Genomic DNA, 27,500 nt, shown 5'->3' on the forward strand with positions numbered 1-27,500 from the left:
AGATGTGAAAGGTAAGGGATACCAAACTTTTATGTGCATCATATACTATCATTTTCCTTTTGCTTTAATCTGTTTTATCATTACTATTGTCCTGTTCAAAATTACACCAGTACTTTTAATTTTGAACAGGTACGCCTTGAATGCTTTTGTATGTGTGACACATTCACTAATAATCCTCTTTTTAGTGAATCACTGTGACGAAACCTTAATATGCGATCAATGACATATGCCAGATGTATCCCCGGATATGTGTTAAATATAGCAAGAGTAATGTATTTATTATTAGCGCAGTTGGGTTTGGTATTGATTTTTGCGACAAACAAATGAAAAACTATACCTTTAGTATTGTTAAAAAGGCTTATTTTAATGAGATGGGTAATTTAATTAATTAAATTGGTTTATCTTTTATAGACTGATATAATTGTGCTAAACAGAAAATAAATATACTCAAAAAATAGTATAGACTCTACACTGATTGTTTACAACTGATCAGCTGATTGACGCGACTGTTTGATGTCAGCCTTTGCACGCGGCCTATTTTATGACATTTTTCGGATATTTCAACCCAGCTGTAGATATAAGATTACGTAAATACTTCAGACGGGTTTCTGATAATGTTTTGCTTATATCCGTATTGGTACATTATGTGAGGTCGTTTTTAGATATATATTTACCGGCATTCTTATTGCATTAGTACAGTAACTGATACTTCTTTCTGGATATATATTTTAGAGAATTGTTATCCATTTTGCGTTAGAAAACAATACATTATTTAGTTGAAATAGGGATACGTGGATGCTGCACTTGCATACTGCAAAAAATTGTTAAGCTTGTCTTAACGCTCATTTTATTAAACAAAGGAATTAGCTAAGGATCTTTCAACCCGTTTGGGAATATTCTCGGATAGTTAAAGAATCAATTATCCAGAACAGGACCACATTAAACTAAACAGTAGCCTGCAGTTCATTAAAGATCAGTAGACCACCCATTATATTTTTGTACTATGGAGTTTGGAAGGGTTCCCTATTTGATTTAGATAGCCATGGAGGTCATGTGCATTTGTGAACGTTGTTCTGCTTTATGCAGATATTTTTGTATCTAATAGTGTTATTGTATGTGTTCTTAATGACCTTTTCACTGTACAGTTTTATTCTAGATGAGGAATATTAATTCTCATTAAAGATAAGACTTGCAGAAGATAAATGCTATTCATAATAGCAAATGTTTATGGTATAGTAAATTATAAGGAGCATTTATTTGATGGCAGCCAGCTAGCAATATTGCAGCATTCTTTCATGAGGTATAATTGTCACTTTGTTCAAACACAACCTCATTAAATAAATTTCAGAAGTGCATACTAATTACTAAATCAGGAGCCACACATGATGCTTCACTCTATTTTTGTGTGGCCAAATTTTCAATTAATATGCTCCCCCCACCCTTAACCCATTGGTCACGGTATTAAAAAAAGGTCTGTGCAGTAGGATGGCTATTTTACATGTCTGGCATGATGCCATCCGTGTCTATGGCCGACTCTGCCTTTGCAGCAAATTATGCCATCCGCTGCTAATGGGTTAAAAACTGCAATGTGCTTTTGGAGTTAAATACTTTGGTATTGAAAGAAATTGATAGGAAAAGAAAGCCTCTCTTTTTATATCTTTTGTTACTGGGGAATTGATGATTAATCCTTCATGAACAGGGTTAAGGAATATATGTAAAGGTTGATTCAGGGTTGGTAAATAATTGCTCAATTTTTTTGTGTATACCGCTCAAGGTGAGATTATTTGTATTAGAAGAAACTCATCCACTATGCAAATGCCATATACTGAAATTGTGCTTATTTCTTTTATCTTGCATCTTGCGAGAGCAGCAAGTTTTCTGATTGTTTTGACTTGTGTTATCTTTTCTTATGTTACTTGTTTTCATTACTTTATGTATTTGGGACCCAGTATTAACAGCTTTAATCTGAAGACAATAATACACTAAGTACAGTATTACAGTAGCTGTAGTATCCAGTTTGATGAAAAGAAATTGCCCCTGTATTCGGTACCAGTAGAATTTTTCTTAACAGGTGAGACTAATGCGTGTTAGCTTGCAGTGAGGAAGACTTGCCAGTTACCAAACAATGCGGCCGAGAACGTGTCAAAAGGAAGACAGAAGTTACATAAATGGCTTTCTCAGAGAATTTGGCCTGTAAATATCTCTTCAGTGGTTTGTATTTTGTTAAGTCAAAAAAAGAAAAAAAAAAAGAAAAAAAAAATAGAGTAAAAAGTAACGGCTGATGTGGATCATTTGAATTCCCTTTTCTCATCTTGTGGGAAATACTTTCAGAGAAGTTGACAGCCTAGATGAGCCCCAGAGGTGGCTCCACAGTGAATTCTTGACATTGCTTTGTTTCTGATTATTATGATTCATTGTACATTGCTTGACATTTTCTGGAGATTTAACAAATAGAGAAAGATATTTAGTGCTTCACAATAGTTCACAAGTTCACAAAAACAGATGCATAAATGATAGAGTAGCTGTGGCCCTCAATGGTCTAATTCTATGTGATATATAGTTTTGATATCTTTTCCAAGATTTTGCCAGAAGGAGCAGCAAGAATGTGAAAATATTAATTGTTGCATGTTTTTTTTTTCTCTCTTTCTTCATTATCAATCTTTATTTTTCTTGTTTCAGAACAGATGTTTATTTCCTCATTTTTATTTATTTTCTTGAGTGTTACGCATCTTGCAACTCTCTGAGACCCATTGACATTCTGACATTCTGTGACCTTAAATATGTCTTTCTACTTAATTGTGAACTCATTTAATAATCTTCATCCTTAGAATTAAGAAACTAAAGGAAAGAAGAGCAAATAGTTAAAAACCATTTTAAAAGTATTCATTATTGCAGTGCTTTTCTTTTAGTTTTTTTTTTCATGTGGGTCTTGATCAAATCTTCATTAATTTTCATTAATGAGAGTCTAGTTTTAATTGCACCTCACTCTCCCCTTCCTTCCTTCCTTCCTTCCTTCCTTCCTTCCTTCCTTCCTTCCTTCCTTCCTTCCTTCCTTCCTTCCTTCCTTCCTTCCTTCCTTCCTTCCTTCCTTCCTTCCCTCCCTCCCTCCCTCCTTCCTTCCTTCCTTCCTTCCTTCCTTCCTTCCTTCCCTCCTTCCTTCCTTCCTTCCTTCCTTCCTTCCCTCCCTCCCTCCCTCCCTCCCTCCCTCCCTCCCTCCCTCCCTCTTTCCTTCCTTCCTTTCTTTCTTTCTTTCTTTCTTTCTTTCTTCCTTCCTTCCTTCCTGCCTTCCTGCCTTCCTTCTTCCCTCCCTGTCCCTGTCCCTGTCCCTGTCCCTGTCCCTGTCCCTGTCCCTGTCCCTGTCCCTGTCCCTGTCCCTGTCCCCTGTCCCTGTCCCTGTCCCTGTTCCCTCTCCTTCCCTTCGTCCCTCCTCTCTCCCTCCCTCCCTCCCTCCCTCCCTCCCTCCCTCCCTCCCTCCCTCCCTCCCTCCCTGTCTCCTCCCTCCCTCTTCCCTCCACCTTCCCTTCTACTCTTCCTCCCTCCCTTTTCCTCATGCACAGAAGCACAAATGAATGGCTCTGATTGTTTCAGATCGGTGCAGATGCGGCTGTACACGATGCACAAGAGGGAGTTTGTCATGGTGTTCATCATCTTCTTCGCCTCCCTTGGGCTCGCACTGTTTGTTGGACTGGCTGGTAAGGCTCATTATGAGGGCTCCCTGTTGTTTTTATTTTGACTTATAACAGCTCTCTCTATCTTTCTCTCTTTTCCTTTATCTTCTGTTTGTTACACCTGTTTGGGCCTTATAGCACAACTCTTGCAATGAATGGCCCAACCCCAATGTTTTTCTCTGTGCCACACAGGGCCACCTATCACAGCCAAGGTGGAGCAGAGAGCCTCACAGCTGACGCCAGGACTCAACCAGTCACAGATGACCACAGGGCCCTTTCTTATGAAGTCCCCGCCTCTGACCACATATGGGCAGCAGCTGTGGGTCATCGCCAAGATTATGATAGATGTTAAAGATAGTAAGTTTGGTTGGCTCTACATTTAGTGGTGATGTTTCCATTTTGTTCTAGTCATTGTTTATATGCCTGCAGCATTAATTGTCTTTCTTCAGCCTAACTTAGATTTATTCTGAAAAGGATTATCACAAAATCAAGAGAAAAAGTGAGTTGAAGTTCTTAATGCCACTCTAGCTCTGGTTACTAAAGTCCATGCTTATTTAAGCATCATGCTTATCCCTGTAAGTGATGTGCACTAACCAAGTGATTTCCTCCACCTGCAGAGCAATCTTTCCGTAAAGATTTCTACTTAAGTGTATCAATTGAAGGGCTTACCAGGGAACATAAATCAGAGACCGTTATGTCACCTGATAAACCTCACAACAGGCAAGTGGTTTTGTGTCTGGCAGTTTGTGTTACTGATGAACGTATAAATGAAAGATGCTAGATAATGACTGAAGGCTGTGGTTCTTAAACTTATCACTGGTATTCCCCCTTTAGTAGTTTTGCCTGTGATTATACACCCCCCATTTCCTCCCATCTTCATCCAGGTTGCTAAAATTTTCTCCTGAAGTTAAGATAGAGACTGATGTGTGTTTTTACTCTTTTTGTATGAGCATCACTCATATACATTGCTATGCATATTAAGAGAATTTCAAATGCAGTCATATTTTTCCTATTAATTTGTGCCCTCCCAGTTTAAGAACTACCGTTTTAAGATATATAGTCAATGTACAGTTATGTTTAGAATGTTAAACACATAAACCCTGATGCGTATCTATATTATGTATATTGATATATTCATGTGTCTGACATTGTCTCTAGTAATCCTTTATTTTTTCCCTGAATGTTCACAGGACTCGCACTTTGGAGTGTGATGAAAAGGAGTGTGGAGAATTCACTGTGATGCACCTTGGCTACCTTCGATACACTCACTACATCATCACTGTTAACTTTTATGGGCTCAGTGAAATACAACAGTGGTATAATGTAGAAGATGTTGTTTTCCATGTGAGTAGTTCTTGTGCTGCTGAGGGTTTGTCATATGTAATCTAAATTTATTTTTTATAGCAAGTATTACCATTAGTGATATCATGGTGTTTGTTTATGACTGAAACTCTATATATTGAAGTGGAAATTATGAGGAAATGAGTAATCTATCAATCAAATTAATGAGGATATCATTATGTTTAGAGGTTGAACTACAGTAGTCTTCCTCATATATCCTTCTTAATCCTCTTGTCTGCCTATTATATCTTATTGTTTGCCTATGAAGAGTATTTTGATACTGCAGTTCTTTGGATTGGAAATTTATATAGCTTGTGAGCATTTGGTTCTTAGGGTGCCAGATTTGGGAGGCACCACCTGTATGTACATGATGTTTGTTATGCAGATTTTGCAAATAATGTTTTGTTTTGACCACATTAGATACTCAGTAAGCAGTGAAAAAGAAACTGAAACAGAGACTCTCTTTTCAGTTCAAAACCTACAACCCATCGTTTACAAAGCTGGAGATCTGGATTCGCTTCATATTCCTCCTCCTCACCTTTGCTGTAGCTGTGAGTACATCTTTTGAGTACAATCCAGATTTTCCTTTAACCCATTCACGCCAGGGCTATTCTGGCTCTAAATGGTCGGAATGCTGGGGTATTCAAACACATAAGCCTAGCGCCTTTGGAATCTCGGGCACACTAACCACGAGTGAGTGCTGTACGTCTGCTCACCCGGTGCGCTGGCCTTGACTAAATATCTCGTCGTCGGCCTCTGACCCAAAAACCACTGAATGTGATAGCAAGTCAACTGGCGCGCATGGGTTAAATAAGTTGAGGATTGTTTGAATACTAAATTTGTCAGTCTTAAGATGGTTCTCTCGACGCTGAATGTGATATTGTTTGGTTCTTTTGGCAGTGTTTGCTGGCCCACAGTCTCAGGAAGTATGCTATTTATGACTGGTCCATTGAACAAAAGTGGATGTCAGTGCTTCTGCCTTTCCTCTTGCTGTACAATGGTAAGTGCTGGGAGGTAACTATGATTTCTGTAAGAAAAATGAATAATAATAAGAAGATAAAGAGATACAAGTCAAGATGATAATGATAGTGATAAATGAATAAATTGAAAAGTATGAGTATTTATATCATTAAAGTAACTATTTGTATGTCAATCTGAAAAGGTTAAGTCAATACACAATGCTTGATTTAAGCAAAGATTTTGCATGAATGAATTAATTTATGCTTAAAAATATCTCTCATTTGTGTTGATAACAGTATATTGTATACTCACACAAGATCCTAATTTTTATAGACTCAGTATAGAACAAACTGACTCTTTCCCCTGACAGATCCAGTGTTCCCCATGACATTTTTAATGGAGTCTTGGGTTCCAGTCTTGGTAGATGCTCTCTTCCAAGCAACATTCCTGTGTGCTCTCCTGCTTTTTTGGCTCTGTATATATCATGGGCTCAGACAGGTAACAAATACCTTGGTTCAGTTTTGCTTAATATAGTTTTATGATAGACACAATACTCTTGATATGTCTGTTGGCTCCCTAAAATTAACTTGCTTCTGTCTCTTCCAGAATGAACGGTCTTTTACATCGTTCTACCTCCCCAAGTTGACCATTGTAGGCTTGCTGTGGCTGACAGCAGTTGTGATGGCAGCCATGCAGAAGTATAGCGAATTGCGTGACCCTATGTACCTGGCAGCCATCGAGACGAATCACTTTCAGGTGTGGCTGTGTTTTGCTTCAGGGAAGGCAAAATTTCTCATTTGATATATCATTATTTTCTTGTTGTATGTTCATACAAAATACTGTTTATAGCATTATAAGGTATGTCATTGAGAGATAATACATGTTTTATCAGGTTGCTATATTTCTAGCTTTTTTCTGTTCTTATCTTTCAGAAATTCAAGATATTTTTCTTCATAATTGGTTCAGTTTACATTCTGTATCTTGTATATCTGATCATCACAGCATACAGTGAACTCAGATCAATGCCTTATTTTGGTAAGTCACAGGATATTGTCCTTTTTCTTTAAACTTGAGAACTATTGCTTTATTTGATCAATTTATCATACATAACAAATGCTGTTGTTGTTGAAGTAACTCACACTCCACTTTTTTTCTAGACATGCGACTCAAGTTTGTGACACTGTTAATGCTCATCGTGCTGTGTGTGAGCCTGACGATCACCGTCCTGAGGTTCGGGGTAGGAGTTTTGGAGGACAACTTTGTGGCGCAGCTCTCGACGCACTATGACTCCTCAGCCCAATTCATGGCATTCTATGGCCTTCTCAACCTCTACTTGTATACCATGGCGTATGTCTATTCTCCATCAGAGCGGGCCTTGATGGGTGAGTGTATTTTGGTGTGCAGGTGTTTCTTTTAGCTCATTCATTGGAAGACTTGCACTGAATAGCATCATACAATTGAAACACTCTCCTGGCTGCTAAGATTGTCCTCTGGATGATGTTCAAAATTTATAGAAATCCTGAAATATAAACACTAATGTGCTGGAAACTATGAGAATCTGCCACCATATATAATGGGGGTAAATTATGTAACTCAAATTCACATAAAGTCACAGTTATTAGATATACAGGTTAATGTTATTAGTCATATAAATTACACCTGACAAAGAAACTAGCACATATGTTTATTGAGTCTACATTGTTAGGCACCATAGTCTGTTATGGTGCCTCCCATAAACCACTAGCCACCACTTGTGGTGACTCACTGCTTATGACATTCACCATTTGGACATCCTTCACTGATTATCCTTATACTTCGGTTAGCCAATGCAATCTGTTGAAATAAATAATTACACTATATATCTTTGTTCCTGTTTATGCACTGTTTCTTGTATTAACTCTCTCTTAAACAAGTGGGAAAAAGGAATATTAGAAAACTGTGTTTCCTTCTTTACTAAATAGTTCACAGTATAAGAGATATATATGTTGAAGCGTTACAATTAGGATACTCTTACGTACCATAACACATTCATGCACACAATTGTTCGTGCACCAATCTCTCATAACAGACTCCCTGCCCCAAGGTGTCTTTCACAGACCTCGATTTGTTCTATGAGGTCAGCACATATGACCTGGTCTTGGGCATGGTGGTTGCGTGACTGACACAGTTGATTACGTGACTGGATGGGTATGCCTATGTGCACACACATCCATATAGAAATTTCTACTGAGTACATCCACTCCTGCTCTGTAACACATTTTGTAGTTGTTGCATTGATGACTAAAGGTTCCACCAGCTATAGAATCTGTGACATTGTGAACTTGATAGGGATGGATTTCAAAGTTTTTGTTATTTTGATTATATATTGCTTTTCTGAAAATCCAAAGGCTCTGTTATGCTAGTTACATGACATTATAAGTCTGATGACCCCATTAGTTTGACCTCAAAGTCTGTATGTGGCACTTGATGTGCTTAGAATTGCAATAGAGTTAACTGATTTAATTTAGAACAATAATTGCCATTTGTCATTCAGATTTTATTTATATTAAGCCTGCTACAAGTTGGTTGTCTTAATGTTTAGTGCATTGCCCATGATAATGTTGTGGTAATTTTATTCTGCAATTGGATAATAGAATGTTATGATGTGTTTTACTTCTGTGTCATGTTCCTTCAAAAGAACTGCCATTAACCCGTTGCTGACGGGGCTTTTTGACTCCAAATGGTTGAAACGCCTCAGGCTAGTTGCCTGCACTAACCATGGCCAAGTGCTACTCACCTATTCACCTGGCGTGCCGGCCAGGAGAATAGCCATGACAAAATATCTCATCCCAGGCAGATGGTGCTGCCACCACTTGATGTGATATCTTGTCACCCATCCTTAATGGGTTAATGTCTATTAGATCTGATCCCTGACACTGTTTCCTTTCTTCTCCAGAAACCCACATAATGAAGGATAACCCAGCCTTCAGCATGGTGAATGACTCTGATGAGGACGTTATCTACGGTTCTGATGAGGACACGAGACGGCCCTTGAACAGAGGGAGCAATGACAACGACGAGAGTGATTAATATGTGTTGAGGTTCTGGATTTTAAGTGTCATAAGAGTAAATGTTGCAAAGGCCATTTTCTTTGATTATTTTTGGGTTCACTTCAAAACAGGAATATATATATATATATATATATATATATATATATATATATATATATATATATATATATAGATATTATATATATATATATATATATATATATATTATATAAAATGTATGTCTGTATGGTATATCTTTAAGTTTCTTGGTAAATATGGAATAATATGTTAAAAATGAGCAACTTTTTTCATTTGGTGCTGTGAAAATATAAAGAATAAAGAATTAAAGATGCAGAAATGTTAAAAATTGTAAATTAGGGGAATGGAAGGTTAAGCAAATGAATGAAACGGCAATTGCAAGTTGTAACCTAACATGAAGGGAAGAGGGAAGACTGCAAATCAAATAATTCAGAATTGATGCCTGAATTAGGATTAACAGTATCTTTAGATACTCAATTTTGATTGCTGTTTAATGGTCAATGTGAACTTAAAAGTGTTGTCGATATATTAATCTTAGGAATATTTATTTAACTTATATATATATTTTTCTCTCAGCTAACAGCTATTATAATTGTATGACATTATTGCAGAGACTGTAGCATTAAGGTGTAACGATATTTTTTTGAGCCAGAATTTGCATCGTTTATAATGAAATTTTGCTGTGGAAAGCTCCTGCTTCATTAGTGGAAAATTTATTAGAGAAAGGACATCCTTCACACTGAATACCTGCGGGAAAGGTTTCCATTCACTGTGTGATGGAAATAGGAATGTCCTTGCACAGTATTTTAATAGGAAAGCATTTGTGTGCATTTTAATAGAGAAGGTAATAGATGCATATGCTGTTTTCTTGTGCAATGGCTTAGTTCATTCATTTTGATGGAAGTTAGCATTCTTTTAGAAAATGTTATTGTGGTGATGATGTGTAAAGCCAGTTAATCAGGAAGACAAGACATTCAAGAAGCCAAAACTTAGGCATTGATTTTCCTGGTCTAGCCTACTACCTCGGTTTGAGCTGATACATGTGTGAAATCTGTTGATCGGAATGTTGTCCTTCATATAATGTCCGCCCATAACCATTCATGTTCCCTCGCAGTCCGCATCATTGTTTCAGGTCAGTTCTTCTTGGAAATGAGTTTGGGGAACCTTGATCTTCCTGCTAATAGCACAGTGACTGAAAGCAAATAGCTAAAGCCCAGTCCTAATTTTAGTGGCATAACATTGATATGTTTAATTTTTTGTGATGCTTTGATCTCTCATTCTCACACAGTATGGTTGTCGTTTTTCACTTTTTATACTAATCTTCCAGTTATTTTTCATCAGTGTTTTAGGTCGAGTGTAAACAGGGATTCGTATTATATGTTTTTCAGAAGGTGAAAAGGGCTTTGAACTAGGCTTTGTTTTGCTGTCTCAAGCAGTCAACTTTACAGAGATTGGTAGTTATTGGTAGTGCTTTTGTAAGTGTAATGAACAAGGAATCCGTGTATGTATTACAAAGCTACTGTGATTTCTTAGTTGTTTTTAGAATCTAAATGTGCAGTTAATTACTGCAAAGATAGTTGGGGGAAGATTCATATTTGGTATTAGGAATTTGATTCTGGTTATATAATTATTTACCTAACATTGTATGGTTGTAAAATGTATTTTCTTTACCAAATCCCTCTATTTCCCCTTTCTCTCTCTCTCTCTCCCCCACCCCTTCTCTTTCTGTCTCTGTCTCTCTTTACCCCCCCCCCCCTCCCCTAATCCCTACTGGTGAATCTAGAAAATTTTACATATAGAGGCAAGAAATTTTGACAGAGAGGTATTGGAGTAAAAATATATAAAACTTAGTTACATGTATCTGGAAATGCTATTTGTAATCTACAGCAATAATCCTACTTATCTGTTGTTTGCCTGAGTGATTTATGCATCACCTGTCAAGAGTGGCAATATGTGTTAAGCAATTACAGTTTTAAGAACTAAAGAATAAGAATGGCATCCCACCTTGTCCTCCTCTAGATCTACCAGTGCCTCTCGCTCACTCCTTCTCTCTCTAAGCAATCCAGAGTAAATAGTACAAGGACTGGAAAATAATGTGCATACCTGATTTTAACTTTCTTGTTTTAAGACTTTAGATGAAACAATGTGCTTTTGATTATAGGAAGTACCGATACCCACAATTACAGAAATGATATACACACCTTATGGTACATATTCCTTTTATGTACAAAGACACTATAAATGTCCTATATGAAGTGTAAATGTTGCTTATATGATGAAGTAAATCAAGGCTTTCATATTTACCATTATTTTGTTAATGGTGTGATGATCTTTGCAGAAGTCATTCCTGTGTGAATTCCATTATAATGTAATACTTTGTGAGTTGCATTGAGGATCTGACCGTCTTGTAAATATATGGTAGGTCTGCCTAGAGAGGACTAAAATATACACTAACCCCTTTTTCTTGAATGTAAGCTCCTCTCAGCATAATATTCAGTATGAAAACATTAGACATTTGACAGATGGCCTGTTGGCAGTTGTAATTTCACTTACAGAAAAAAAAAAATGCGAAGTGGCTGGCCAACTATGTATTAAAGCTTTTTCTAGGGCAGGAGATAATTTTTTTCCAGATTACTTCCAGCCTCTTTTTCTTGTTGTGTTGAATGTTTAATTGCAAAGCTGAAAGCTGGTTATGTTTTTATGATAAATATTTTCATGGTATGATTTTGAACTTTTTAACACTGACATGCTTTAAAATTTAACTAATGAAGTAAGATCTTGCCAGAGGAACATACACAATGTAGTGTTTGAAAATGTCCAGCACGCTGAATTTCTTTTGTACTTTTTTTTTGTTTTTAATTAGTAAGAATATAATCAAAATAACATACTTAATGAACAAAACTACTAAGGTTTTTTTTTCTAGATATTTTAGAGAGTTTAGCACAAATTCCTAACAGAACTCTCGCATGAGTGCAATTAACAATGTGTTATGAAAAAATCAGCCATTTTCAGGTATATATATTTTTTCTTATTCAGTGGATCTGTCATTGTGTGCTGTCCATTGCTGGAGGAAGATGTAAAGTAGTATTAGAAAATACAGTGCTTACACACTAACATTCCTTTTTCATGTTTTGTTTGCATTAAGAAACATGAATTATAAAATATAAAAAAGTGATACAAAAAAAAGGAAGGCAGCTTGAACTCTTAAATATTCAAATCGAACCTTAAAATATTTTATTTCTTTTGACAAAATAGGTAAATATATTATATTCTCTTGACAGAAGATAGTCTTATCCCGTGCAAAGAGGCAGTGTTGTATACAGAAGTGTATCTAGTCATATAAATTTGTACTTCTTTCTTTACGGTATTATGCAGCCAATAAAGTGATGATTTTAAAGTTATTAGTTTGATTTAATCTTTTCTATGGAATAAGAGCGATCAAAAGACAAAGAAAAAAAAATATATATATAGTTATTTATGTACAAAATATTTATATTTTGCCCTATAATGAGTAATTATATTTTTACTTTCAGTAACTGTGCATATGTTAATTGATGAGGTTCATATTTAAATGAAAATAAAGGAATATGAAATGCATCAAACAGTGGAATATGCATAGTGAAGAAAAATTGGTATAATAATCACACATGTTCATCAAACATTCTTTTAATTTCATAAGCTTGTACACACTCAAACATCCATACATAAATAATAGGGAATGGTGCACTTATTGTACCCTAAACAACAATATAACTCACCAAAAAGTTAATTATTGCATATCTTCACTGGCCCAATTTCCAATTCATGATATATACACAATAATGGTAAGCTTGTACAGTTAATGTCTACGAAAAGCTAATGATTTTGTGACAATCTTGTATGTGATGAGTTAAAAGAAAATTTACAAAGGAATTGCACGTTAAAGAAGAAGGCAGGTGTTGGCAGTACGCTGGAGACCTTTTCTGCTTCTCTCTCTCTTGAAACTATTTTCTGGATTATCAAAACTGAACTTTATGATGACCTACATATTGCAGGAGTTTAAACCTCCATTTTCTTCATAAAAAATAAAAGCTTTTCTAATCACCCTTCCATTTTCAAGGTCATATTCATATCCAACATAAGTGATTTCAAAAAGTAACTGTCCTTCATATCTTACTTTTAAATGCAAAAGTCTCATTAGTATTCAGTGCCTCATTGCATACCTTCAAATCATGTTGCTTACTTGTGTCTAAGATGAGTGCTCAATATCATGATAGATTTCACATTATAAACAATCAAAATATGAAACATTTGCAATGAAATTAATATTTTACATTTGTTCACTAATAAAAATAACATCATCAATAATACTAAACAAAACGCAATGCAGTTGAAGACATCAAAAAATCTATTTCAACTTTGTTGGAAGAGAGACGAAAGGTTAACGTCCACCCTCTTGGCCGCCTCCTGAGAGAACCATGATAACCACCACTGGTACAATATACATCCACTGTGGAAGAAAATACAAATCATTATCATATGTGTGTGTGTGTGTGTGTGTGTGTGTGTGTGTGTGTGTGTGTGTGTGTGTGTGTGTGTGTGTGTGTGTGTGTGTGTGTGTGTGTGTGTGTGTGTGTGTGTGTGTGTGTGTGTGTGTGTGTGTGTGTGTGTGTGAGAGAGAGAGAGAGAGAGAGAGAGAGAGAGAGAGAGAGAGAGAGAGAGAGAGAGAGAGAGAGAGAGAGAGAGAGAGAGAGAGAGAGAGAGAGAGAGAGAGAGAGAGAGTGAATATAGAATATTTCATTTCAATTCATATATATCTATAAATACAATAACAAGCAATGTATACTTACTCAAAACTCATTCCACTTCTGGAACTCAACACATTGGCCATTGAAGCTGCCTCCTAATATTCCTCTACACTCCTACATAAGCCTCATCCATTCCACTTTCACTCATTCAACAAATTACAGACCCAATTGCTCAACAACATAACTCACTGACATTAAAATGACCACAAGTTAACTTCAACTTGAGCAGACCCTACAAAATAATCACATGTCACACCAGCAAAGCCATTGATGCTATCCTCTGACCCCCTCTGATCAGTAGCATATTCAGCAACAACTGTTTATAATGATTCTATATTTGAAATAATCCCATCCCTGAGCATTTAATACTAAACTGTACAACTAACTGAGTTCCTCCAGAAACAAGTCATAATAATAATAATAATAATAATAATAATAATAATAAAACTACTACTACTACTACTACTACAAACTACAAACAGCTATACAAAACAGGGCCAAGTAATTAAGTAAAAAGACAGCATGCAAAATGACTTCACTTACATATTTTGCCAGGAAGGTGCGGTTATCTTTCCCCTCTGCCTTTTCATTCTTCATTGCCTCAAGCTTTTCTATGTATGTTGCTGTGTCTGGTCTGTAAGTTAGATAAACACAGAATTATCATAGTTATTTGTTTTCTTTTTTTTCTGTAGGATGCTACCTGACTGAACTCTGCTACACCATAATTATGCTTCTGCTAAATATGGATGATCTATCAAAGCAAAAAAGTCTTCAGATTAATTACTCCCTAGACAGGACAAAAAGGCCAGAAACTAACACAGGTGCAGGTGTTGGAGAACGAATGATGACTGTAGTGTTGTGATTGGCCGGGACAGCTTCAGGATGCTCTCCCTGGCACACGGAAACTGGGGGAATGAGGCCCACACCTACAACAAAGGTGCCAGCACTGTCCACCATCATGCTTATGGTCTCAGAAAGGCCACTCTCGTACACCTGGCACTATGGGTGAAAAGAGGATTTATCAATGGCTGAACATTCTGCTTTTTAGTTTTCTAAATCAGAAAGTTGACTTTTTTTTTAAGGAATGGATTATCTAGTTTACTAAATCCTGTTTATAATAATAGTATACATCAACTTCTAGTATCAAGTGGGACAACTAATGCCTTGCTCTTTGAAGTCTCTGAACTGCTTTTTTAAAAATTTGATTATACTGAAGTATCATACTATCAAACATGAATACTGTATAAAAAATGTAGATCATATACATTTTTAAAATATCCCTTTCATTTTCCCCTTTGATTTTGCAGGCACACTCAATTACACAAAAGTAATAATGATTACAAAACAAAAATTCAGACTTACAGCTCTTGTGAATGTTGATACATAACCTCTATCTTCAGCTCCCTTGTGATAAACACGCACTCGATAAAAGTCATTGTTTTCTGCAAGAGTCTGAAAAGAAGATCCTTGTAACTTTCTCACAAATTGCATTAGTTCCCTAATATGGTTTGGCATCATCCAAGTTCTTTAATATCAGAACTGAGTCTGTAATAATGAAGCATATTTATTCTTGAAAGAACTAATCTTGTATGGATTTTGTACTAAAAAGGTAAGGACAAAAAAATAAAAAAAACAAAAACAGATAGAGACAGTGAGAGAATAAAAAGGAGGGGAGAGGGAGGAAGGGAGGGAGGGAGGGAGGGAAAGAGGGAGGGAGGGAGGGAGGGAGGGAGGGAGGGAGAGAGAGAGAGAGAGAGAGAGAGAGAGAGAGAGAGAGAGAGAGAGAGAGAGAGAGAGAGAGAGAGAGAGAGAGAGAGAGAGAGAGAGAGAGAGAGAGAGAGAGAGAGAGAGAGAGAGAGAGAGAGAGTTAGGTATAATGGGAAAGATAGAAAGCTGGAAAGTTCGGTCTCACCTTTAGCTTATTATGGAAATCAGCATTCCACTGTCTTGTGTGTGTTACTACAGCATTCCCAGATTTGACGGAACGGACATGGATTGTGGAACGTGGGGAAAAGACAGGCTCTGGTCCACCTTCGAGTGCATCCTCCACCACCAAGGTCAACTGTCCATCCATGAAATCATCATCCTGAAAATAAAGGAGTTTTAATAAAAATAGATGTGCAGTAATGGTGAAAAGTGGCAAGAAGAGAAGTACTGTTGTGGAAACGAACAGAAATATTTTTGTTCTGGATAATAATAATAATAATAATAATAATAATAATAATAATAATAACAACAAAATATTCATCACTAATTTTGCTCAAAAGCAAAATTTACTGGTCAGCAAACTTGCCACAGAGGACTAGTCTATGATGTATGCCTCAGATGTAAATAATATTTCACCTGTCTTTCAACCAGCTCACATGGTGCCTCATGGAAACCTGACATTTTATTGCAAGAATAATCATATTTAGACCTGCAGTAGATAATCTTGCAAGATCATATCTATGTTAAAATCTATTGTCTTTGTAGGGAGTAGGGGGGGAGGGGGGCAATACTCCTCACCTAAGACCAGTTAAAGAAAGTAAAATCCCCTGGGTATTACAAATGGACTGCAATCTGTTTCATTTATTAGGCTTTCTCTATATGGCATTTATTGGGACATTTGGTATTTGCTATTGACAGACCACATTTGATGCATACTCTCAGGATATTAAAGGCTAAATATGAAGACACCAACTGAATGGATAACAACGAGTGTTGCAAGTTTTCTGGCCTTTTCCAGAACACCAAAGACATGGAAATCAGGACAATCACCCAAGTCACTGGGGTGAATCTATGATAAACGACTGTGGGCTTCCCTTACTTGACATAATTTTTAATGTCCTTATTTCTTCTTTATTGTCACAATCCTCATTTCAATATTTCCTATTATTTGTGAAATTTAAATGTAATTCACTATTGTGATTGGTAGCTTTTATATGTTTACTTTTCATATGTTTGGAGGTATCCAAAGATATCGGGGGCAATATCTTCTCCACAGCTAGTTTCTGACCTAAAACGACTATGGTACATCTGAACTATGAGCATAATAAGCAGTCCATTGATACTGAATTCGTTAGTGTTAACAGCTTTTCTGTAGAATTATCTACAATCTGAATTAACTCCTGGGTTTCCTTGCAATATCTACCACCGGTGCGAACTTAATTGGATTATGAGAAGGATACTGGTTTTGGTCTCCTGCAAGGTGGATACCCGTTATTCAAGAATACAGCCTTAGATGTAACCTTTACCTCTGAAATATTAAGAGTTTCGTGTAAGTCACAATATACACACCTGGAAAGCATAAGAGGCACCGGCTAACAGTGCTACCAGGGTGAAAATCTTGAATCGGTTCGTCATCTTTTCCTGTCAATTCCACAACAACAACCAGGGAAGAAGAAACACTTTTTCCTGACTTTATGAGCAGATCCTTTACTCTTTTCCTGTTGCTCTATATATAATAATTTGGTTGAAAGTAAGCAAAAATATTATTCTGTACCTAGCAATATATATGGTAAGCTGTAAGGATATCCATATTTTCATGTAAAAGAAGTTTAAATGGTATATTTGAAAACTCGGATAAATGTTAAGAAAATGTTCCATATCCTCAAACGCGTCGGCTGCACGATGAAGAATTTAAAAGGGGTGACAATTATAAAACCCTCACAGATATTCATAACTGAATAATGTATTATTGGTAAAGGCTAGAAAGACGATGGCAAATGTAAACATCTGAAATGGTTACAAATTTAATACTGATATCCGAATTGTGTAGTATTTGAAAACTGTGTGTGTGTGTGCTCATATAAATACAAACACACAGAATATTGATTTACACATGTATGTATATGTATACAAATACATACATACATACATATATGTATGTATATATTTATATATGATATATATGTATATATCATATATATATGTGTATATATAAATATATTATATATATATATATATATATATATATTATATATATATATATATATATATATATATATATATATATATATGTATATACACACACACACACACACACACACACACACACACACACACACACACACACACACACACACACACACACACACACACACACACACATATATATATATATATATATATATATATATATATATGTATATATTATACACGAAAATGTATAAGTATGTATGTATTTGCATACATATACATATATGTGTAAATTTATATTCTGTGTGTCTGTATTTACATGAGCACACACACACACACACACACACACACACACACACACACACACACACACACACACACACGCACGCACACACACACACACACACACACACACACGCACGCACGCACACACACACACACACTAACACATCGTTTTAACCTTTCGCTTTGCACAATCCTAAAAAGCTCATCATTTAATTAGAAACTAACATCTACAAAAAAACAACAACATACAAAGGAAAGATAAAACGACACATTTCTTATCCCTTTACACAACCCGGATCTACGCCGGTTTGTTTACATCTGCGGCAACACGAAAAGTACCTGTGCCAGAGCAATGATTATCAGATAATGAGTTAACAGTTAGATATACATTGCATTTACGTGTTCAGATGAGTATAGGCATTCTATTTGATTAGTCTGGATCGAAGTCAAACTGAATTTAAAGTGAGAGAAATGTTGTTCAGCCTCAGAGACGTTCACCGAAATGTCTTCAGGCTTTCTGGTGTCTACTCGAGCAAGAATTTTTGTTCAACGAAAAGATATTTTAGGGTTAATATCAGCCGGAGTTCGGTTGAAATGAAAGGTAATGGTCATTGTGGTTACAGGTTATATGAATTTTTCAAGCTGTATCGTAATTACTTCCAATTCTTAGGATAAACACACAAATCTAGGGTAAAATTGCAGTGAAAAATTCAGTAACGTTCTCTTGTCTATTACCGTTTTTTTCATGATTATATATTTTTTGGATTGCTATCTCCCAATTTTCTATCAAGTATAAATTGAAGTCTTTCAGAAACTAAACTAATTCTAGATTGACATTTTAAAGCAAGTCCTTATTCAAACTGAAAAGTAATGAAGTCTTGAACAAATTTGGAAAGTGATGCAATCGCAGCAGCTTTAATTACAAAATAAGATCTAAATACAAACAAAAAGATTTCGTAGGTTTTTCTTCATGAAGATAGTAAGGCTAATGCTTCATATGGTTTCAGATCTTTCACAGCCCATTGCGAGTGGTTACAACCCTCATGATGTGGAGAGCAACTGGTATGCTTGGTGGGAGCAGCAGGGTTTCTTCCGCAAGCAAGAAGGAAGGGAGAAGTTCGTCATGGTTCTTCCTCCACCAAACGTGACGGGGAATCTTCATCTTGGCCATGCTCTCACCTGTGCTGTGCAAGATGCCATAGCGAGATGGTTTGTAAATATGTTTAGACTCGTAAGAGATTTAGTTTTATCATAGAAAAAGATGTTTAATCTCCTTGGTTCATACATAGTGAAATGTTCTATCATTGTTTTTTACTATTTGTCCTTTAAAAGTCAGTGGGATTGTGATGGTGAAACCTGATAATGATTTGATTTATAATTCAGTTATCTGATATTTGTAGCACTAACCACTATCATGCACTGTTGTCCTCTTTAGAAATAAGGAAAATTTGTCCATCTGTCAGATGACTTCTTGGATTCTGTATTAGATTCACTAAATTCAAAAAGTTAGTCAGCAAAATCTGCATGTGGGTTCTGGAAACCTTGTCTTTTTTCTGGGAACTCAAACATGAAATGTCTTTCAGGCATCAGATGCTTGGTGATGAAGTCGTTTGGGTGCCTGGATGCGACCATGCTGGGATTGCTACACAGGTTGTTGTTGAAAGGCACTTGTGGGCCTCGCAGGGACTCACACGGCACCATTTGGGAAGAGAAAAGTAAGGCAGACACACACTTTAATCAACATTGAAAACATATCATATTATTGATGATTTTTGAACCTTAGTGATATATATTCTGGCTGTGTAAAATATTGTTTAGTTCTGTGTAACAGATTTGTTGATGAAGTTTGGAAATGGAAAGAGGAAAAAGGAACGCAGATTTATGACCAGATGAAGCGACTTGGTGTGTCGCTAGATTGGGACAGAGCTGTCTTTACTATGGATGAAGTGAGTATTAGCTCATTTAAAATTTCCTGTGATATCTAACACTCTGACTTCAGAAACTTTAGAATTAGAATCAGGTTATAAGATTTAAAGAATTCAGATATGGCTTCACTATACACTATTTCTTCATATCTTTAATACTAGAATTGTTTATCATCCCTCTGTTGTGATAAATTATATTACAACACATTTCTTGTAGTGGAGTTATGAATTTTATAAACTTTACTGCTTTCCTTTCAGGTGATGAGTGAAGCTGTTGCTGAGGCTTTTATCCAGTTGTTTGACTCTGGTCTCATATACAGAAGAAATGCCCTAGTCAACTGGTGCTGTGCCTTACAGTCAGCAATATCTGACATTGAAGTGGATCACCTACATCTGACAGGCAAGACTGAGGTTGCAGTCCCAGGATATGAAAAGCCAGTCACCTTTGGCATGATGTATGACTTTGCTTATAAACTCATAGACACAGGTTAGTGACACTGCTTCTTTTAAAAAAGGTCTTTATAGTCCTTTACTAATAGCTCTTCTTTCATGTTATAGTAATTTTTGTGCTCATTGATTTTTTTGCATATTTTTTAGACCTCTCTCATTTTTAGATATATTCATATGTCATGCTTCACGTCCTTCAACAGATGAAGAACTAGTGGTTTGTACAACACGACCTGAGACAATGCTAGGGGACACAGCAGTAATGGTTCATCCTGATGATCAGCGCTATCAGCACCTTCATGGGAGCAGAGTTCAACATCCCTTTCGAAAGGAAAGCATACCTGTGATAGCAGATTATCATGTCGATCCAGGGTTTGGAACAGGTATCTCTCATTGATAATTCTTATATTCTTTCATGAAAATGTTCACAGTTGGTGTCATGGTTTGCACATATATTTGAATGAAATTCCTTAGACATGATCCTTTCCGTTAATGAGATGTAGTGTCTCTTTAGTGTTGATATACCAGGAACTGCACTAAACCTGGAGTAAAGTAGTTTATAGGTATTCTTTATAATGTAAACTACATATACATTTGTCCTTTAAAATTTTATGATAATCTGGAATGGAAGATCTTTTTCTGAATTATATGTGATAAGACTTAATGGAGACAAGTGAAATGTTTGAAGTGCCCCTAATCCACATGTATATTTTGAAAACTGACAGGTGTGGTCAAGGTAACCCCGGGTCATGACCAGAATGACTATGAAGTGGGAAAGAGACATGGGCTTCCAGAACTCACTGTTTTTGATGAGCAAGGGAGAATGACGGATATTGTGCCTGATTTTAAGGTAAGATTTTGACTCTTGGTTTGTCAGGACTTTAGTAATTGGGAAGGGAGGAAAAAATGCAGAACATCCGTTTTTTGACATATGACATATTATATAGCGCTTCAAAAATTTCTTTTTATGATGCAGAACATTCCAAGATTTGAAGCCCGTCAGCGAGTCCTGGAAGCACTGAAAGAACAGCAGTTGTTCCGAGGTTCTCGCTCCCACCCCATGATGGTTCCGCGCTGCAGCAGAACGCAAGACATCATAGAGCCTCTTCTGAAGCCACAATGGTTAGTGCAAGATTCATGGGTCTTTTCTGTCTTCTTTTCTTCCACTTTCTTCCTTTTATTTTTCATCTCCATTGGTTCAATAGGTTTGGTCAAGATATTCAAGGCTTTAAGACAAGGGAACATATATCCAGTAATTGAATGTTAATTGTATTTCACTATTTTTCATGATTTTCCTCAAGCAATTTTAATCTACAGGTTCATCGACTGCAATGACATGGCTGCACAGGCCATTAGTGCCGTCCAGAAGGGTGACCTGCAAATCCACCCTGACAACCATAGACAAGCATGGTTTGAGTGGCTCAAGAACATCAAGGACTGGTGTGTGTCACGCCAGCTGTGGTGGGGTCATAGGATCCCTGTCTATTGTGTTCGACATGGCGTCGACCAAGAGACGTGGGTTGCAGCACGATCCAGAGAGGAAGCGGAGAGAAAGTTTCTTGAGAAGTCAGGTTTGTTTACTTACTTACTTGGTTACTTGGTGGTAGTTACAGCCTGAGCCTGGAATAAGACTTTTTGTTCTTCTGTATGGAGATTTGAGATATGTTGGTATTTACAAATCACAGATATATAAATACAGATATAGATATAAATAAAAATATGAATATGAATATGAATATGAATATGAATATGAATATGAATATAAATATAGATATAAATAAAAATATGAATATGAATATGAATATGAATATGAATATGAATGTAAATATAAATATAAATATAAATATAAATATAAATATAAATATAAATATAAATATAAATATAGATATAGATATAAATATAAATATAAATATAAATATAAATATAAATATAAATATAAATATAAATATAGATATAAATATAAATATAAATATAAATATGAATATGAATATGAATATGAATATGAATATGAATATAAATATAAATATAAATATAAATATAAATATAAATATAAATATGAATATGAATATGAATATGAATATGAATATGAATATGAATATGAATATGAATCTAGATATAGATATAGATATAGATATAGATATAGATATAGATATGAATATGAATATGAATATGAATATGAATATGAATATGAATGTAAATATAAATATAAATATAAATATAAATATAAATATAAATATAAATATAAATATAAATATGAATATGAATATGAATATGAATATGAATATGAATATAGATATAAATATAAATATAAATATAAATATAAATATAAATATGAATATGAATATGAATATGAATATGAATATGAATATGAATATGAATATGAAAGTAAATATAAATATAAATATAAATATAAATATAAATATAAATATAAATATAATTGTGAATGTGAATGTGAATATAAATATGAATTTGAATTTGAATGTGAATGTGAATGTGAATGTGAATGTGAATGTGAATGTGAATGTAAATGTAAATGTAAATGTAAATGTAAATGTAAATGTAAATGTAAATGTAAATGTAAATGTAAATGTAAATGTAAATGTAAATGTAAATGTAAATGTAAATGTAAATGTAAATAACGTTAATGTTAACGTTAACGTTAACGTTAACGTTAACGTTAATGTTAATGTTAATGTTAATGTTAACGTTAATCTCGAATGCATAGGGTTAATGTTAATGTTAATGTGAATGTGAATGTGATTATAGTTGGAGTTGGAGTTGGAGTTGGAGATATAAAGTTTCATAAAGATATGAATATATAAGTATAAATATGAATAAAGATATAAATATAGATATAGATATAGATATAGATATATATATATATATATATATATTATATATCTATATATCTATATATCTATATATCTATTATCTATCTATCTATCTATTATATATATATATATATATATATTATATATATATATATATATATATATATATATATATATATATATATATATATATAGTATATTATATATTACATATTTAACATATATGAAAGGTTAAAGAAAATATCCCAGATGTTTGGTTTCAGAATTCTCAGAATCGAGCATAATAGCTGTCAACCAAGAGGAGGACGTGCTGGACACATGGTTTTCGTCCGGCCTTTTCCCCTTCGCTGTCTTTGGATGGCCCAAGGAAACTGATGACATGAAGCGACTGTACCCGACCAAGCTACTCGAAACAGGGCACGACATTCTGTTCTTCTGGGTTGCACGGATGGTTATGCTTGGGGTGCAGCTCACGGGCGAACTTCCCTTTAAGGTAGAGCACTAGAAACACTGTTTCTTTATAGGTCTAAGTTTGTGTTCTAGTTTTCCCTCTGATTTTTGTTCTTTGTTTTTATTATTTTTTTCTTTTAGATATTTATTTTCTTTACTCATGTCATAACCATTTTGAATAAGGAGTCTCCTCTTGAAGATTAGACATTATGCTATAGACTATGAAACTAACATTTTTGAAAAGGTCTTACATGAAAAAGATTTGTTTACAGCTGTTTAGGCATTGCATATTGATTCTATGAATAATCACAATGATTTTTTTAAAAGAAAAAAAAAAAATCTGACCCTATAGAATATCCTGCTTCATGGTCTGGTGTGTGATGCCCAGGGGCACAAGATGTCCAAGTCCAAAGGAAATGTGATTGACCCCACAGACGTCATTGAAGGCATTTCATTACAGGTATGGTTGTTGGAATAAAAGGTTCTGAGGAAAGTTTAGAGAAAAATATTTTTTCCCTCCATGTAGATAACTGCTATTTAACATTTGAACATATGCAGGATCTGAATATTTCTCATGATTATTTTAAGTATAATTTGTTAAACATGTTCTATCCTACAACAGTATGATATGCCACAGTTAACCCCCCCTTTTTTTGATGGATTTTGCAACTACACACCACTTTGGAAATCACACCTTAGAAAGTAGATGAAAAGGGAAATGTCAAAGTGACTCCATATGAATAACTTCTATGAAGATAATATATGATTGTGGAACTCTTCATGACTATCCCAAGTAATTGTAGTGAATGATAGGGAATTTATGAGAATAACTCATATACTAATAAGTTCATACTGTTATTTATCTTTTATCTCTTTCTCACCATAAAGAGAACTCAAAAGTGAATGAATATGTACTTATGTAAGTAATATGATAAACATTTTTTCCTCTCATGTGAACAGGCACTCAATGACCGTCTTCATGCAAGTGCCAAAGGTGGGATTCTGACGGCAGCAGAAGTGTCACAGGGCATCAAGAAGCAGACAGTCAACTTTCCTGAGGGCATTCCAGAGTGTGGAGCTGATGCCTTAAGGTTCACACTCTGCACATACAACACAAAGAGTAAGAGTAGATTTACAGCTGTATGTGCAATACAGAAAACTTATACTTAATTTATAGTTATTTCGTGGAAGGTAAACATTTGTTCCATTTATAGAACTTTGTTTCCAGACCAACTTCTGAGTATGGATGTAAACCGTGTACAACAAAGCAAGTTTCTAGGGAACAAGATATGGCAGACTGTTCGCTTTCTCTTGACGGCAATACAAAAGACTCCCAACGGCACAAATAATGCATTCCATGTCAACATCGAGCAGAGGTAACTTTTTCCAAGGGGTGTGTTTTGTTATTTGTTTTTGTATATTGAATAGAATATATATTTTAGGATGAATTCATCATCTTATGTTTATATTTTTTATTTTAAGCTTGTTTATATGTATTGTAAATAAAGGTTTCTGTGTGTTTGTGAATAAGAAGTAAAGTGAATTTGAAAGATGCTTATTTTTTGTTTTATACAGACCCCATGATATTAAAAAAGAAGTAAAAAGCTCTGCAAGCACTAATTTCACTTCTAAATATAGGAAGTATGAATAGGAAAGCTGTAGTTTTATTATGAAGGTTGTTTTGATATGTGCAGGGAGTGATAGTATACTGTGGATTAATGTTCATATACTTATAGTGTATGAAAGATGTACATAGATTCCAAGGAAGAACAATAGAAATTATACACTGATATGATTTACAAGTATGAAGTACAAGGTATCCATTTTGTCCTTTCTACCCAAAAAATCTTATGGCCTTGAAACAGGTGAATTGTGTTTTTAATTATTTTGCTTTACCTGTGCATCAGTTTATATTTTTGGATCTTAATCTTGTTGGTCTTATGAATGCAAATGTTTCTATTGTTTGTGCTTTTCCCCAGGAATGACCTATCAGTGATGGACAGGTGGATCCTCAGCCGTCTGTCGCACATGGTCTCGGTTGCCAACAAGAACTTTGAAGCGTATGACCTCCACCTAATTACTGCTGGCTTCATTACCTTCTGGCAGAATCATCTCTGTGATGTCTATTTAGTGAGAATTAATCCTTTATCTAAGATTATACTTGCATCTTTGAATTTTTCTAATCATATATTTTTAAAAGTTGTTGAAATATTCTACAGCCACTGGTACATTACTGGTACAATTTGGTGTAAGTGAGTAATAACAGTGATGATTTTACCCTTAACTCACTTCATTCCTTCTTACTGTTTCAAGATATCTGGCAGTAGAATGCACAGTAAACCAGAATGTGAAAATTTCCACTTCATGATAGTAAATAGCATTGATTCTCTTCAGGAAAGCATAAAGCCCTCACTAAAGAGAGGCAGTGAGGAGAGCAGAGCAGCAATAATATGCACCCTTTGGACATGTGTGGAAGTGGGTCTGCGAGTCCTCTCACCCTTCATGCCTTTCCTGACAGAGGAACTGTACCAGAGGCTCCCGAGCACAATGGGGAAGAAGGAGAGCATCATGCAGTGTGACTACCCACTTCATAGTGAGGTAAATGCTTTTCAGAGTGAACAGATCATTGTAAGAGCATCTGTGACAACAAGAGGACTTGCATATTGAATATGTCTGGATGTGAAGGAATGCCCATATATATATTACTGATTGCTTATTGTTGTTTAGTACTGCTTTCAAGATAATATTTCCTGGTATAATGATAAAACAATTCTTCTGTATTGTTTTGTTATTTGATAAAAATCATCATTGAAGAAGAGTTTATTTCACTTTTGATATTTCTATGCAAACATGTGTATACCTTCCTAGTAAAAAACATGATCTTGAATTTTTCTGAACAGTGGTTGTGCTGGAGAGATGAAGAGTTGGGGAAGAATGTTGAAACTCTCCTGACAGTTGCAGCTGCCATTCGAAACCTTAAAACAACATACAATATCACAAAGAATAAAGTACAAGGTAACAAAAGAAAAAAACATCCTTTGTTATGTCAGTGTCCATGTAAGGATAAGGCTCATCATGCTCTCTGAAGTACAAGGATAATTTTTAAAGAATCATAAACACCCAGACTTTTACTGTAAGATTATTCTCCTCTCTCATTATTGGCAGGTAGTGTGGTTAGTGAGGATAGTGACCTGAACGCTTGGCTCAGGGAGAACCTACCAATTATCCTGACTTTGGGAAGGATTGAGTCCATGAACATTATGGATGCTCCAGCCTCTCCTCCGGCCACTTCTGCTATGTCAACCCTCTCGGACACAACGGCAGTCTACTTACACCTTCAGGCAAGGAAATAGTCTTGTTGTTGACTAAATTGATGATCTGTTTGGAGATTTATCATAGTTATTTTAACTTTTTTTTTTCCCTGGCTGTATTTTGGATGATTACAATAACAGTCATCTCTTAGATGTTTTATCATAGTTATTTTAGTATAATTTCTGTTATTTTATTTTTGGCAATGGTTCTCTAATATAACTATACAATTTTTGCTTTGCAGGGTGTGATAGATCCAAAGAAAGAGCTGCAGAGACTAAGGAAGAAATTCTCGAAGCTACAGAAAGAAGAAACAAAACTCTTTGGCATAGTGTCGGCTCCTGGATATGTTGAGAAATCTCCTCTGCACATTCAAGAAGCCCATTACAAGAAGGTATGGTCATTATTTAACCTTTTTTTCTAGGCTTTCAGTTTCATCAAATGTTTATTTTGCTTTTCATGATATAGTAAGAATTTTTATTGTTCCTCCTCTTCACCACAATTTACTTCAAAACACTTCAGTAGCTTCAGT

At 35.2% G+C, this 27,500-nt stretch overlaps 3 protein-coding genes across 7 annotated transcripts in view; 2 read left to right on the forward strand and 1 right to left on the reverse strand.

Annotated features, from left to right (window-relative positions):
• The window catches only part of LOC122242879 (transmembrane protein 181), a 12,702-nt gene extending 268 nt beyond the window's left edge, over positions 1-12,434 (forward strand). Inside the window, exons 1-13 of one of the 5 annotated variants that reach the window (XM_043000305.2) lie at positions 1-11; positions 2,072-2,193; positions 3,589-3,692; positions 3,861-4,025; positions 4,286-4,388; positions 4,859-5,012; positions 5,480-5,560; positions 5,910-6,009; positions 6,340-6,467; positions 6,576-6,725; positions 6,902-7,004; positions 7,127-7,351; positions 8,905-9,161. The exon at positions 1-11 is cut by the window's left edge and continues 111 nt beyond it. In XM_043000305.2, the coding sequence (XP_042856239.1) occupies positions 2,126-2,193; positions 3,589-3,692; positions 3,861-4,025; positions 4,286-4,388; positions 4,859-5,012; positions 5,480-5,560; positions 5,910-6,009; positions 6,340-6,467; positions 6,576-6,725; positions 6,902-7,004; positions 7,127-7,351; positions 8,905-9,038 (1,515 nt within the window). In that variant the 5' untranslated portion in view covers positions 1-11; positions 2,072-2,125 and the 3' untranslated portion in view covers positions 9,039-9,161. Of the gene's footprint in view, positions 12-468; positions 588-2,071; positions 2,194-3,588; positions 3,693-3,860; positions 4,026-4,285; positions 4,389-4,858; positions 5,013-5,479; positions 5,561-5,909; positions 6,010-6,339; positions 6,468-6,575; positions 6,726-6,901; positions 7,005-7,126; positions 7,352-8,904 lie in introns of those variants that run through there. The other 4 variants (XM_043000303.2, XM_043000304.2, XM_043000301.2 and 1 more) reach the window with 4 other exon arrangements.
• A 253-nt stretch (positions 12,435-12,687) lies between these two features.
• EMC10 (ER membrane protein complex subunit 10) lies at positions 12,688-17,257 on the reverse strand. Its single transcript, XM_043000306.2, has 6 exons — positions 17,101-17,257; positions 15,737-15,910; positions 15,187-15,276; positions 14,642-14,823; positions 14,368-14,458; positions 12,688-13,526 (listed from the first exon to the last, which is right to left on the reverse strand). Exons 1-6 carry the CDS (start codon positions 17,164-17,166, stop codon positions 13,458-13,460), a joined length of 672 nt encoding a protein of 223 aa, XP_042856240.1. The 5' UTR covers positions 17,167-17,257; the 3' UTR covers positions 12,688-13,457.
• A 1,042-nt stretch (positions 17,258-18,299) lies between these two features.
• LOC122242878 (valine--tRNA ligase) overlaps positions 18,300-27,500 on the forward strand; it is a 9,619-nt gene continuing 418 nt past the window's right edge. Inside the window, exons 1-18 of the mRNA XM_043000298.2 lie at positions 18,300-18,607; positions 19,014-19,215; positions 19,590-19,721; positions 19,838-19,952; positions 20,190-20,418; positions 20,582-20,761; positions 21,104-21,228; positions 21,355-21,500; positions 21,696-21,949; positions 23,473-23,702; positions 24,012-24,119; positions 24,620-24,779; positions 24,888-25,035; positions 25,639-25,789; positions 26,054-26,257; positions 26,560-26,674; positions 26,825-27,000; positions 27,213-27,362. Of these exons, the coding sequence (XP_042856232.2) occupies positions 18,478-18,607; positions 19,014-19,215; positions 19,590-19,721; positions 19,838-19,952; positions 20,190-20,418; positions 20,582-20,761; positions 21,104-21,228; positions 21,355-21,500; positions 21,696-21,949; positions 23,473-23,702; positions 24,012-24,119; positions 24,620-24,779; positions 24,888-25,035; positions 25,639-25,789; positions 26,054-26,257; positions 26,560-26,674; positions 26,825-27,000; positions 27,213-27,362 (2,955 nt within the window). The 5' untranslated portion in view covers positions 18,300-18,477. The remainder of the gene's footprint in view (positions 18,608-19,013; positions 19,216-19,589; positions 19,722-19,837; positions 19,953-20,189; positions 20,419-20,581; positions 20,762-21,103; positions 21,229-21,354; positions 21,501-21,695; positions 21,950-23,472; positions 23,703-24,011; positions 24,120-24,619; positions 24,780-24,887; positions 25,036-25,638; positions 25,790-26,053; positions 26,258-26,559; positions 26,675-26,824; positions 27,001-27,212; positions 27,363-27,500) is intronic.

This window comes from Penaeus japonicus, unplaced genomic scaffold (genome assembly GCF_977035675.1).
Source record: "Penaeus japonicus unplaced genomic scaffold, GWHDUDI00000001_assembly GWHDUDI00000007, whole genome shotgun sequence".
NCBI lineage: Eukaryota > Metazoa > Arthropoda > Malacostraca > Decapoda > Penaeidae > Penaeus > Penaeus japonicus.

Bases quoted from the DNA above. Each gene is read 5' to 3' on its own strand.
- EMC10 (XM_043000306.2), bottom strand. From the start codon at position 17,166: ATGACGAACCGATTCAAGATTTTCACCCTGGTAGCACTGTTAGCCGGT. The intron at 15,911-17,100 runs GTGTGTATATTG...CTTTATTTTCAG, and splicing joins GTGCCTCTTATGCTTTCCAG to GATGATGATTTCATGGATGG. The intron at 14,824-15,186 runs GTAAGTCTGAAT...TTTCACCCATAG, and splicing joins TATCAACATTCACAAGAGCT to TGCCAGGTGTACGAGAGTGG.